This window comes from Argentina silus, assembly GCF_951799395.1.
Source record: "Argentina silus genome assembly, chromosome: 11".
In the NCBI taxonomy this organism is placed as follows: Eukaryota; Metazoa; Chordata; class Actinopteri; order Argentiniformes; family Argentinidae; genus Argentina; species Argentina silus.
The window spans coordinates 15,298,132-15,312,879 of NC_139665.1; the positions used below are offsets into that span (position 1 = coordinate 15,298,132).

Here is a 14,748-nt window from a genome sequence, read left to right on the forward strand (position 1 = left end):
AATTAGCTCAGTGTTTGTTGCAGAGAGTTGCATATCTACCGTTGCGACTCAAAATACCTTTTCTGTCTCCGTTATTCTTTTCTGCCTTAGATAAGTGTCTTAACTTTGTACTGAAACAATCAAAACACTTTGTGTTTACAAATTGCAATGAGACTTGACGTTTTACCACTGTACTGTTGTGTATGGCACATATTATTTTTTATTTCCCTGCGAAAATCAGAGTTGGCCGATGTTGGGTTTTTACTGAGGATGAATGTGAGTACTTTACTCAGTTCTGTTCTGTTCCATTGGTAAGAAGAAGGTCAGAATATACAATCATACACATGAATGTACAGAAATGCATCATATTCCGGCTCTGATGGTGTTTTAACAAGGACGGAGTGTGTCTTGCTGCTGCAAATCTTCTTCAGGTATCGCTAGTCATTTTACGTACATGCCTTTCGGGATGTTTAATTCCTTTTTCCTGAATGAATGAATGTTGGTACTCTGTTGTCGCTAATTGAGCTGTGCGCAATGTAGCTTGTCGTAAGTGCCATAGCCTCTTCTTGTGTCTCATGCGTGTCCTGATGTCGCCTGCTCCTATTTGACAACGAACGCTGTGACTGAAGGCTTTATGCAAGACCAGCATTGATTGTATGGCAGGTTCTGTCTGCCCAGAGGTTTGACTATGGATGCTGTATATACGCCTTTCTCACCTATGCTACATATCAGGGTTGTGATCATACACTACCCAAAGACATGACGCATTTACTTGAAGAATATTTTGATAGTCAGAGGGAAGGTATGTGGCTTTTTTTTAGGCTTAATGATGTAAGGGCTGGAGTACTCAGGCAAAGGACTCAAATGCACGACTCGGAGATGAAAACTTGAATCAAAAAGAATGGTCTTTACTTTCAAAGAAAAGGTTCGGTACACAGGAAGTCAGTCAGTAGATTGGCAGATTAATCCGGCAAGGAGAAGGCAAAAGGCATAGTCAGAAAAACTATTGTGGATCAAAAACCAGGAAAACTCAACACTAGGAAAATCGCTGGAATGTATGTCACAAAGGTACAAAGACAAACTGGCACAGAGAAAGGGGAACACACAGACTAAATACACTGGAGAGGGAAGACCTTCACACAGGCAGGAAACACACAAGGGCAGTGAAGTATCTGAAACAAGAGACGAAGTGAGTAAATCAAAAACAAAACAGGAAACAATAAATGAAATAACGTGAAACAAAGACCAACAAAAAACTAAGGACCAGGGCGAGACGTCACAAATGATCTTTACGATAAAGAACCCCAGTGTTTAATCGATGGGCAGGCCTTAACTTCTCCTTCATAAGAGAGGCAGGGATGTGTTCCACCTCCTAAATGTATATAGATATGATTAGCTTTTTATATTGATTATTTATTCACCATCATATCTCTCTTTCTGATTTATACAGCATTGTGATGTCTATTATTTACCTCATTTGATTTCTACCTAACCTGGAGCAGGCCTTGGTTCTCAGCTTGAGTTGATAGCTTTATGGTCATGTTGGATCACACTTTACATTACATTGCTCTTATACCCATGCAATAATGCAGTCATAACAACATTATATTTATATGAAGTAACTTAGTAACTACAGAATCATGTAGTTTTGTGTTTGTTGTTCAATAGAATAGGGACTGGCACTATAATGTAATAACAACAAATCCTCAACTTTGACTATAATTACAAAGTAATAACTAAATTACACAGCAATTACTAAATAACTTTATATAAAAACACTGCTTCTCTCTAGATAGTCGCTATATAAGTACATTGTTAAAACACAGATATTGAGCAACTTAGTCTAAAGTGTGACCTTTCATTTCAGTTGTTAGTAATTGTGTTTCAAAGGGGGACATTTTCTGATGTCTGCATAGGATATCTGTTTTAAAATAATAGACTCTGTATAAGTCATGTACAAGAGAGGTGTCCTTGGTTAGGTGTGTAGATAGTCAATTGCTTTGTGGATCCCCATGGCTGCAGCAAGGGTTTTGTGTCACTGAAATCCCCCTTTTGTACTCAGGGAAAGCTTTAAGTTGAGAGGACCTTCTTTGAATAGGATGTTGAAGTGTGTATGTGTCTATATAGTCTATGGGCTGGGTTGCCGGAAAACCCAGAACGTTGATCGCCAAACAAGCTGAAGGAGCAATGCACTATTTATCACGTTACCTTGATGATAATTTAGATAACAGCTGTGTATTTCATGTTATCCTAGTTTCGCTGTCTTGTTCGAAAGCTTAAATGGCGGTGATTAAGTGATGGCATAGGTGTTGAGAATAGCATGAGTATTCCTTTGGTGAAATTAGAGGCCCTGATATGATATGTCTCTGGAACTATCTGAAGACCAAATTGAAGCACCAGACCATCAACCTACCCACCATACCATAACAAAAACCAAATCAGGATTGACTCTTTAACAGGTCAGCTCTCATTTGTGGTTATTGTACATATCCATCCTTGTCACAATATTAATATAATGTTGTCTATTTCTGTATTTGCATGGTAGTCAGTGTTTTAGAGTAGAATAGCCTCACCAAGTAGAGGGACTGCAGAATGGGCTTAGACTAGTAATTCTGGGGACCAAGCGTGTTGATGGCTTAGGACCTTCAGGCCAGACCTCATCTTGATGATGAGCTCTCAACATTTGTCCACCATTAACAGACTGACACGTCACAGTCATATGCACTTGAGTCCACCATGTGACTCGCAACGCTGCCTACATCACACTGTCCATCAGCCTGTTGCCTGCTGCTCCCGTGTCCCGCCGTTGGGTCTTGCTTTGTTTTGTTTTGCTAAGGGTTGTGGGTCTTTTTTATTTTTTTATACACAAGAACGAGACATACTGTCTTGTCAAGAATCTATACTGTACAAGTCTACCTCAGGTTGTTTGAAAAAATGTGTAATGGACAATGACAGAGATACTGTCATATTGGCTCTGCTGCGAAAGCAAACGGCTGTGTCCATGAATCATTATGTGAGTTGATGTTGAATGATTTTGTTTGTTGGTTTATTTGAATGATGTCTTTGTTTCAATGTAATGTGTTCTACCTCCCACAGAAATGTTGAATTGCTGTGTTTTTATTTTTTCAAATGTTTTGCTTATACGTCGTCTTCACTATTGCATTACAATTGCATCACACATTTTTTTTTCTATAGCATACTTGGATATTCCTTTGTGTACTGTATATGCAATGTGATGCTGCTGAACTTCAATGCAAAGGGTTAATTTCACTCACCTAAGTTAGATTGGTGATAACTGTGAGGACTCAAATGACATTTCACTTAATTTTCAAAGAAAACTCAAACAAGCCCCTATCTCTACTCACCAGGACAGGCAAACGCCCCAAGCATATCTTAAGCAGAGTGCTTTCTATATCTCTGTTGTCATTCTGAGGGCATGTGACAGTTGTTGTGACAGCATCAAATATCTCAGTGGGATACAGCAGTCATATTGTATTGAGTATACTGTAGGTAGGATATCAGGATGTATTCAAAGAAATGACAGCTGTTTAATTTTGATGCTAATGTGACAAGATCACCACGGTAACGGAATGACACGTCAAAAATATACTTTTGTGAAAATGTTGCCCTTTGTGTACGTATGTTTTATTGTATCTGATTTGAAATCATGTGGTTGATGATGCGTTCTCACTGCTGTGCTACATTCTCAGTCACATCATAGGCGATATACCAGCTCTGAAATAGTAGGCCTACCCACAAACTGCAAATCCCTTGACCATCTCGCCCAAGTGTCTTGTTACAACTCAGCTTATATATCAGTAGTCAATGCTCAGGGACTGTATTTGAAGCATGAAACTAAACAATAATATTTGCTCACAGATAGAAATGTAATTTCTTTGCTATGTTGATGTTTACAATTCAGACCTTCTGTTCAATTGCAAATACATCAAGTCGTGGTGAAGATGCAACCAAATGTACACTATTTTGTGTTTAATTGACTAAAGAATGTAGCTATGTTTACTGTTGCTTGATCTCTGACAATGGACTACTTCAGTAACTGAAGATCCAATGAGGATTTAACTATATGACCTTTGGTTTTTACAATTTCATTTAAAACTGAGAAGGCATGCATCCCAGACTTGGAAACAAGAATGTGTTGTAGTGTTGTTGACATGTTCATCACTTGTTCCCCTGCTAATAAACGTATGTAAAATATTACAATGATCCAATGGTGGGAGTTTTTACATGTCAGATCATAGATACACAGCATACCATATTTCACTAGACAGACACTAAATGCTAATGATTATACTAATTGTAAAAATACCATTTGGTTGATCCAGTTTAAAGATCATAGCAATCTTTGGAACATTGTTAGGCAAGATAGGTCATAGGCTTACACTTACTCTTTTTGAAACTGTTTAAATAGCATTTTCAAAACATGATTGGTGAGTTATATGTATTGTATGCCCTGAGATAAAAAATGTTATTAATGTTTAGTTAGAATAAGGTGTTACATGAAAGTGGGTGTTTAAGATTGACATGATGCTTTGAGAGCCTATCTACTTTGAGAAATGTTACATATTTGAAAACGGCCAATTTGAAAATATTTACAAAAATATTTAGAATATGTACATATGGTACAGATGTATGCATATAGACTTTTCTCCATATACACACATTGAATCCCTATATAATGCCATAATATTATATTTTATATCTAAAAGCTTGTTTTGGGAGCGAGTCAACCGTGCGTGCGCGCGCTGTTGAGGGGGACTCCGCGAGCAGGTCCGCGGTCTCAGCAGTCAAGCACGCTCACATTCACACGGACCGTGGGTGCGCGAGAACGTGTGTGGCGACGGTTTGTAATGTAATGGCTGCCAGGGAAAGTGAGATTGACAACAAATGAATTCTTGAGAGAAGACGAAGACCAAAGGTAAATGTGAAAACTTGTCTTCTTTGTTCCCTCGTCTTCAGACAGAAGCCGGTTCTTTGTCTACAACAAGTGACAGTGTCTGTGCTGTGGAGTGCAGGTGTGTGTGTGTGTATATGCTACGCTGCCGCTGTGTGATTGAGCCTGGACGAATGTGCTGGCAGCGGTGGGCATAGACGTAGTAGCACTAGCCCCAATGCCAATGGTTCCCGTCGTACCGTTCATACTTCACTTACTTTGGTCACAGACTGTTATACTGCGTCCGGATGGTGACAACGATCCTCACCTATTGCCGACAACTTTCACCAGCTTTGGAGGTGTGTTGGTTCATCCTGAAGTGATGCCTCTGGATAATCGCAATCGATCGCTGCTAATAAACTATAAAATGTACTTTTTATGCCCTGTGTAACGTTAACTACTAAGATCGCCGACTGCTGGTCACCAAAACAACAACACACATTGAAAGCAGCTATTTCAATGTTTATGGTTTTTGCGTTTACAATTTTATGTCAAGCGCCATATGTTGTAAGAATGTCTGGATCACGAATATACCTTCAAAACTGGTGAAAGTTATCTGCAAATAGGAATTTGTCAGCATCGGATCAGATGGGAACGGTCTGTGGCCTCAGAACATGAAATACGAGGGGAACAGATGGGGCTAGCATAGCACAAGACAATAATACGATGTGTCCATGACTTGAGTAATCTTGCTAGCTAGAAAGCTAGCTGCCTAACGTACATTTACTCCGAGCCGCTGTCTTGATAAGCTTCAGTTTGGCTATGTAGCTAGTTAGCTAGACTGTTAATCAGCTAATTATCGCCATAGCTGATGGTAATAGCCTGAATTATCGTTTCATTAGCTATCTCTGGCTAGCCAGATAGCAGCAGACTAGATGTGTGTTCCTTTGCTTCCTGTCCTTTTAGACTAAGAACAACATTTCGCTACCGAAGTTACCAATGCATTTCTATGTCTAAATGCCAAGGCTAACGTTAGTTAATTATTATGCATGATCCTTTGACACCATTCAATTTGCGTATTCTATCCAAATATGTAATTTGGGAGGTCAGAGAGTTGGCTCCTGCAAGTTTCCTCTCCTGTCAGATCTGTTATTTTGCATGACCACAGGAATTGAGTGTGGGTCAGAACTTTGTTGACGTTTCTCAGTGCAGATGTGAATTTGCAACTTTGACGACATCTGAATGCCTTCAAATGATCTGCAGAGCAGCTCTCTTGATTTGTGTCATGCATGCTTTCAGTCTTTCCTGGCTGAGGATTGAGGAGAGATTGTCTACTTCTCTTTTAGTTTTTTATGTCCTATCCACTTGTAGAATCAATTTGCATACACTTTAAACTGACATATATAACCCACGCTACTATGGGTTTCTTCATGGTACCCAAACCAAAAGTGGATTTATTGCGTCGCTCAGTTATGTAGAGAGCCATGTCATCATGGAATGCTCTGCCACCAGAGTTCAGCTTTAAAAAAGCAGATACAATATTTTTTTTTTTTTTTTTTTTTTTTTTATCACAGTGCCTTTCAGTGTCTTGTTACAGCTTTATTCGTGAAGGATTAGCTATGGACGATGACCTGATCAATGGACATTTTCCATCAGTCAGACTCTACATCTTTAGGACACACACCGGTGTAGTGCTGTTTGAAAAATGGAGAACACAGCCAGGCATAGGCCTAGTCTGCAGTGTGAGTTGCTGTCACCTGGCTGTCAACTCAGGAAGCAAAAAGAAGTATAGGTTATAATATAGAGAGTTCTAACTTGACCTATTCCGAATCCAAACAAGGAATCGCATCATTATTCTCTCTCAGCCTCACCTCACCCTTTAGTGTCAACATCAACGGGTAAAAGTTAATAACAGCTACCAACAGCTTTCCTTTGCTTGGGTTTTTACCTTCCTATCCCCTGTATCCCCCCCCCCCCTCCTCCTCCCCCCCCCCCTTGTCCACAGTGAGGAAGAGGATGGTGAGCAGCCAGCCGAAGTACGAGCTGATCCAGGAGGTGGGGCGCGGCAGCTACGGCGTGGTGTACGAGGCGGCGGTGAAGTGCACGGGCGCCCGCGTGGCGGTCAAGAAGATCCGCTGCCACTCGCCCGAGAACGTGGAGCTGGCCCTGCGGGAGTTCTGGGCCCTCAGTAGCATCCAGAGCCAGCACCCCAACGTGATCCACCTGGAGGAGTGTGTGCTGCAGCGGGATGAACTGGCCCAGAGGATGAGTCACGGCTCCAGCTCCCCTCTCTACCTGGAGGTAAGGGGCCAGCTCCCTGGGAGGCCAGGGGCCTACAGGGTTCTCCCCAAAGAATGCAAGAGTGGCGCTGCTATGTAAACATTACATGGATTACTAATGTATTAGTAATACATTACTACTTTTCGGAGCCACTATATAAACATTACAAGGCTATATATATTAACTATATAATATAATATCTATATATTTAGTTATGATAGAGTAACTATCTTCAATCGCCAACGACATCGTTGTTAAAAAACGAAAGCGTAAGTGAAAGAGCGTAATAAGCGTTATCACGTTTCTTACTGATAATGCAATCCAGCACCACTGTTCAAATATCCTGGGAAGAACCCTGGGCCTAGATAGGCTCAAGTTTTTGTGTGTGAATAATTTGTGAACCAAAACAGTTTCTACACACCCCCCCCTCTTGAACAGGTTATAGGTAGGCTACCTATAGGTTATGAGTGCCCATGTTTATTGCCAGAGGGCTGGTATGTGTCCATTTGAATTGATACTTCGACATATACATTTTGGACTTTTCCCAGTTCGAATCTGCTTTAATCACATGGAAGAGAAGAGCAGTCAGGCACACCACATGTAGACCATTTCTGTTGAAGGACTACTGGACCATTGCTCGCGAGGCCTTGGACCTCAATGTTCTGCCTTGCCGATGCAGAGACCTTGGCAGCTGTGGCTCAGGAAGTAGGCTTATGGCCGGAAGGGAAGGAATCTGACTGGATGCTGACTGGTGACATCCCAAGAGCCAATGAAGTAGCCTAGTTCTACAGAAGTCCTAAAGAGTAGGGTGTTGTTGTATTGAAGGTTCTGCACAGTCACGCTAGTTGCTAAAGGGACTGTGCTTTTGTTCTCCTCCCTGTGCCCGTGCTCTGGTTGTTCTACTGGTTGTTGACAGCACATTGTCAACAGTCATCGGTAACTGGGCACAGCACATTCCTATGAACCGTTGTACAAACACGGTAGCGTAGCATGACTAGTGTTTGCTAGTAAGTGCACGTCATGTTGGTGACCAGGGTTGGTTCCAGCGTTTTGAGCTGTAATTGCGTTGTCAGTCTTGTTCTGTCAGATAATGCTACTCTACAGATCCTGGTCTGAACAACTTGTTTGCTTTGAATTTAGAGGAAGTGTGTCTGTCTGTGTGTGTGTGTCTGTGTGTGTGTGTGTGGGGACTGTCATCAGAGTGCTTACTGGCTCTATAGAGTGTGTGTGTGTGTGTCTCTGTGTGTGCACGTGTTGTCAGGTGCTGCCCCCGGCACTGTGGTTTTAAAGGGGCCCCTCCACAGTCAGCCTGTCTACAGTCTGCCATGTCCCTGTGCCCTCCTGCTGGCTGACTGAGCGGTTCAAGGGTCTGGCCATTCCTGATTATAGCCTCTCAGTGGCACGTGGGCCATTGTCCGACAGCTCGTTAAGCTCTCTGGTGGGTTGGGGTTGGCTGCGTTCCCGGAATCCCTTTATTCTGGGTCTTTTTCTTCTTTTCTGTAATGTTCCAATGTGCGCTTATAGAGAAAACAAATGATAATAGGACAGTATTATCGGACCACGGCAACTGTGGGATTATCTGCATCTATTAGGTTAACGGCTGCCCCTTTCAATGGAATGTCAAACAATTCGTGACCCGTTTGTATACAGCGAGGTTACGAAATGGTAGTAGCACCATACATGATGGTTTCCTACTATTAATATTGTGACACATGAAGCTGTAGTTCAAACTCAAGCAGTTATGCTGGATTTATTTGTAGACAAATGGGATGTTTTTGGTCCTTCGTATGTAATTTTATAGCACTCGGGGGTGCTGTGTCATTTCAGACTCGTCTAATTATCCGTATTATTTTTAAAGTCACTCCTCGGCAGACAAAACCACAGCATTCTCAAGTGTCTTGGTATCATGTAGCATGGTGTTGACACTTGTGATTTCTCATCTAATTCATGTACGCATTTTTAAACGCTTTAATTAGCATCTAACTCGTTCTCACTCATCATATTGTTACAAAAAGAAATCCAAAGAGTGTTATCAGTATGAACACAAAAAAACTAAAACTATAGGTTGTGTGTCAAAAAGCAGCATTTCTTTTTGGAGGGAGGCGTTTGGAAGGATGAAACTTCATAGGTATTTATCTGGTCAGCTGTCAAAAGGAGGAGCTGTGGGGAGATTAAATAAATACAGTTCCTCCAGCTGAAGGCTTTTAAGATGAGGCTTCACAAAGAGCTTTGATAAATAAATAAATAAATAAATAAAGAGGCATAGAGACAGCTCACAAAGGATGATGGCAGTCGAGCTGTGTTCAAAGCCGAAAAGGGAGGAGGCAGTTTTGCTCGCTTGTTCAAAAGTGTCAGATTTTCCCTTTTTCCCTCCTGGAATATAATGACTATAATAAACATTTTTCCTTCTTGATTTATCAATAATCATGTCTTCCAGAAAATGTGTGTAATAAATGTCTCTTTTTATGTATTATCTGTCAGGCAGCACAGTTCGAAATTGCATTTAGTTTTAATAGGAAATTGACAGTCAAGTCTGTATGCTGGTATTGGTGGCTTGCTCTTGGCAACCTGTTTAAAGATTCCATTGTATTTGTTATTAGAACATGTTTAGCAGTGTCAGCTTAGCGTTCATCTCACTGGTGACATGTTTAACTCATTTAGTGCCGAGGGGGCCCAAATTGTCAACATTCTAGAGTGCCAAGGGTGACTTTATTCACCAAAAATGCATCAATTATGATGATGCTTCATTTTGTAGCCAAAATATTGTTGCTAGGTAAATGCCACATAAAACACTTGGCACTCTAGGTGGTGAGTGTTCTGGAATTCTTTGTCAGTTAACGAGTTAAAGCATGCCAAGACTCAAACTATGCTTAAACCAAGAGAAATATTCTCACATTTCCTGTCTGTTTTGTTTCTCTCTTTAACTCCAGCTGGTGGAGACTTCCCTAAAGGGTGAGATCACCTTTGACCCCTGCTGCGCGTACTACCTGTGGTTCGTCATGGACTTCTGCGACGGCGGCGACATGAACGCATACCTGCTCTCCCGTAAGCCCAGCCGTAAGACCAACACCAGCTTCATGCTGCAGCTGGGCAGCGCCCTGGCTTTCCTCCACCGTAACCAGATCATCCACCGCGACCTCAAGCCCGACAACATCCTCATCTCCCAGGGCAGGACACCGGCCGGCTCCCCCGAGCCCACGCTCAAGGTGGCCGACTTCGGCTTGAGCAAAGTGTGCTCCTCCTCCGGCCTCAACCCAGAGGAGCCGGCCAGCGTTAACAAGTGCTTCCTGTCCACGGCCTGCGGCACGGACTTCTACATGGCCCCCGAGGTGTGGGAGGGCCACTACACTGCCAAGGCGGACATCTTCGCCCTGGGGGTGATCATCTGGGCCATGGTGGAGCGCATCACCTTTGTGGACGTAGAGACGCAGAAGGAGCTGCTGGGGAGCTATGTGCAGCAGGGCTCGGAGATCGTGCCGCTGGGGGAGGCTCTTCTGGAGAACCCCAAGATGGAGCTGCTGATCCCTGCCAGGAAGAAGAGCATGAACGCCGGGATGAAGCAGCTGATCAGGGACATGCTGTCGGCCAATCCTCAGGAGAGGCCCGACGCTTTTGAACTGGAGCTACGACTGGTCCGCATCGCCTGCAGAGAGCTGGACTGGGACACGTGATGGTAGAACCCGGAAAGGAACCATGGACCTGTATAGCTTGTCAAGGACATGTACACAGCAGATTCGCCACTGTTAGCTCAGGTGGCCACACAAATGGGAGATGTTTTTTCTTAGGGAACAACAGCGCAAACACATAAACATAAGACATGAACAACAAAGCTTAATAACAGCCCTCTTTAATAACTACTACTAAGGGTTTGGGTTTCATAATTAGCAGGGCTGTCCATAAGCACACTTAGGCTAGCTGTCTCTATGTAAGGGTGAGATGTTATTGCTACCTACTGCTGCTGGTAGAACCTGTGGAGCCTTGACTCAGGGCAACATCAATGCTTCCAAATCCCCCTACGCAGAGGCCCTCTTGCATGCTGGCTATGCAAAGTGTCCCGAAACCTGGGTGTTTTTGACAAATGTATTTGACACCTGGGTGTGGTGTAAAATTTGGCAATTGTATTTGAAACATTATCAAACAAACACATTTATGACAGGTTGACTCTTGACACTCTTGGGTGTCAGATGTTGCCTCTCTTTGACACAAAGGTTGCTTGTCTACAAATACAGCCCCAAACTCGGTGCTTAACTAATCGTACTTCGGATGCAAGTTATACAGGGAGATGACACCTTGTGATGATGCAATTTTACAACAAGAGCCGATTTACACACTTCAACGATCACAAACTGTGCAGGACTTTCAGGAAGTCATGTTTTTTTTTCTTTTTACAGTATTCTGTGGTAACATCAACGTCCCTCCCCGTCATTAGACTCCCAACACAGATCTTAGTCTGGTAGACATGTCACTTGCATTCATGATCTCTTATGTTGTGAACCATAAGAAATATTCCGTCAATACTATTGATGAATTCAGGAAATGTCAAAGTACATCTGAACAAAACTGCATCACAAAGTTTGTGCGTTTGCAGGACAATTGATGATGCTTTGCTTTGGCATACACGCTCATGCTTCTCAATGCTCAGGTAAAACTAGATGCATACTGTTGGTTGGAATTTGTAGACAAACATCTGTTTCCAAAGAGAGCATCGTACGGCATACTTGTACACAGAGGGTGGTTGTTTGAACAGCCCTCTGTGTAAGCTGTTAAGAAAAACACCAGCCTGCAGATGGTAGGATTTTAGTTGTCTGAACTTGTCTTTTTTGTAGGGGTGGGGGATGGTCATCAATGGCTGACTTACCAGCAGGGGTTTGAAGCCTATATTTCGCTGTTGTCCTCAGTGCTGGCGAGGAGCCAATCCCATGGGAATCAGGCCAGTGATAGCAGAAGAGGTCTTAGTGTGTGAATGCAGTCATAACCCCAAACAAGTTTATCAGAATACAATGATTGGCCTGAAATTAAAGTATTTGAGGAATGGGAGATTTCTAGAGTATGTAATTAGGTCCCCATAACTGAGAAGGCAACAAGCTGCTTATTCTAAATGCATAACGGAATCCCTGTGTTGCCCAAACATCTAGTGTGCTGCTTTAATTATCATTATAGAGCAACAAATCTTGAATTTTCCAAAACTGAAGATCACTTTTGAACAGAGAGAGAGGCTGGGGGTACAACGACTTCAGTGTTGACACTTGACAAATGCACTTTTTGCGGGGTTATTTTATTCTTTTCAGTACTACCCTGTCACCTTGAGAAGGTTATGAAGGCTGGATGTAGTATGATAAGTGAAACCAGTGTTTACTAAGGAGGACATATTGTCAAAAACACACAAGTCTATTTATGTATGCAATGCCTCTCACCTTCAGGGGAGGAGAGAGAGAGAGAGAGAATAGACTCCAGCACACAATCCTCCATGAGTCAGAGGATCTCTGGTTTTTGACACAAAATACCGTTGTGTTTAACTTGATCTCCTTTCACTGTGTCAGTTCTCCCCTGGGCTCGGGATCTTACCGGTAATCCTTTTCTCCACGCTTCCGACAGACTAATTCTAAGCCTATTAAGTTGTTGCAATACTTGGCAGAGGAACACTCCCGGGACCCCTCATTGCCTTCCAGGTCATAATTTGTGCACTTTTAATAACAGGCATTGTGAAAATCTGTATCAACAAACGTTCATCCGAAAACCTGAGCCTATTCGCGACTAAAATGCTGGCAGACATTTTAAATGTAGGTTTTTACATGACCTGCTGCCAACACCTGAACCTGCACTAGGGCCTGTGAATATTCCTCCCGTCACCACAATATTCGATATCTGTCTCATGATGAGATTATCATATTTTATGCCTTACTTAAAAAATGTCCACACCCCTACTGTACCATCATTTAGGTTTTTGTGACGCTTTTGTTTCACAAAAATGGCTTTGGAGCCTCAATCTTACCAGGTGTTCTCTCACAATATTAGCACAAATTGTGCTTGAGATGAGAACCCTCAGACTGGTGCTTCGGTATGAGGGATGACACCACTTGACCATCAGTGTTTATTTATTTTTCCATGCAGGATAGACTCCCTTTTACCATTTGCTTTTGACAGTTCTGCATTGATTGGAAAATAGTATCAGTCATATGCCTGCAATATGAGCAGAAAAGTTTCGACTCAAAAGTAGGTCACCGACATCCTCAGAACTACAGGCAGAGGAGAGCATGATGGGAAGCGTTATCTAAGGCCAGAATTCGGCTCCTCCCCCACCAGACAGGAGGGAAAGAACTCTAGCTGACATCTGCCTTCCCTAAATGATTTAGACATCTGCCAAAATATGCAGGGGCTGCCATGATATCAAGAGAGAATCAACTTATTTGATTTTGTTTTAATCAAATTTCTTTCGCACAAGTGTATATAGTGTATAGGGACGACATGGGGCTTTATAAGGTTCATGGACATTTGACTGTGGGTTTGCTCTGTTTTCTAGGGCCTTATTTGTTTGTAAATTGCTGTGATGGGTTTGATTTTCAACAGTTAATTCTGCTTTTGTTTTATTTCGTCATTGATATAGAGGTGTGTTATATTTACAGTTGAATACTGTATTTGTGTGCTGGTGATAATTCTATGTTTTCATTGGCTGGCCCGGATGTTGGTTGTGATTTTTTGAGTAACAACATTGGGTATACAACTGGGGCCAACTCAATCTCAACTCAATCCGCAGCTTCTGGTGAGGCTGCATTTGAAAAAGAAAGAGCCTCTCGCCTGCAGTGTAGTCCCAACGGACTCAGCAGCCTTTTCTCAACTGTTCGGAACATGACTCATCGCAACCTCTCCTCTGTCCTCCACTCACTTCGTCCTCAAAAGGCATTGGAGGAGAATATGTAAGGGAAGGAACTTAGATTTTCTCCTCCGATGCGTTTTTGTATGCGAGCAGAGGTCAGAGGAGAGGATATGAGGAGTTAGGTGTTCCTAACAATTGAGAAAAGGCTTGTAAATGCATCACGCTTGGCAAAATTGCATCATAACTACAGAACAAGGACCCATTGCAAACAGGAACCTCATCAGGTTGAAATACTTTTTTACAACCAGATGTACTTCGGCTCAAAGTTTTGTATGAACAATCTTTCCTTTTCTGTAATTGTACATTATTTTGAAGAGATTAAATTAAATGTATCAAAAGAAATGTTGTGGATAATGTTGTTATTCATTGTTTTGAATTGATGGCTTTTTAAAATAAAACATGGATTGAAGTTCTGGCTTCATTAAGTTTTCAAGGAACTGAACCGACAACAAAAGTCTTCATTAAGTGATAAGGAAACTGACTTAATCTTTAGACTAATTAGTGAGAATCTACTCACCTGGCCTGCTGGATTGAAGTAGGCTGCTAATTAAGAGATGAAAATGCCCTTCACTGGGTATGCTTAGTGGCGTAGCACACTAATGCACATACCACATAATCACAAGGTTCCTGGTTCGTTTCCGACCCTCGACACGTCTTGCATGTCATCCCTCCTCTCTCTCTCTCCCATCCTTCCTGTCAATCTCTACTGTCTGCATCCCAATAA

The 14,748-nt window shown here is 42.3% G+C and overlaps 1 protein-coding gene across 2 annotated transcripts; it reads left to right on the forward strand.

The window, feature by feature from the left end:
* Positions 1-4,817: 4,817 nt before the first annotated feature.
* On the forward strand, positions 4,818-14,416 carry pdik1l (PDLIM1 interacting kinase 1 like). 2 transcript variants are annotated; one of them, XM_083680733.1, is made up of 3 exons: positions 4,818-4,915; positions 6,876-7,171; positions 10,081-14,416. In XM_083680733.1, exons 2-3 carry the CDS (start codon positions 6,887-6,889, stop codon positions 10,819-10,821), a joined length of 1,026 nt encoding a protein of 341 aa, XP_083536859.1. In that variant the 5' UTR covers positions 4,818-4,915; positions 6,876-6,886; the 3' UTR covers positions 10,822-14,416. The 2 variants fall into 2 exon arrangements, with proteins under 2 accessions (XP_083536859.1, XP_083536860.1); XM_083680734.1 differs by lacking the exon at positions 4,818-4,915 and adding an exon at positions 5,505-5,527.
* The last annotated feature ends 332 nt before the right edge of the window (positions 14,417-14,748 follow it).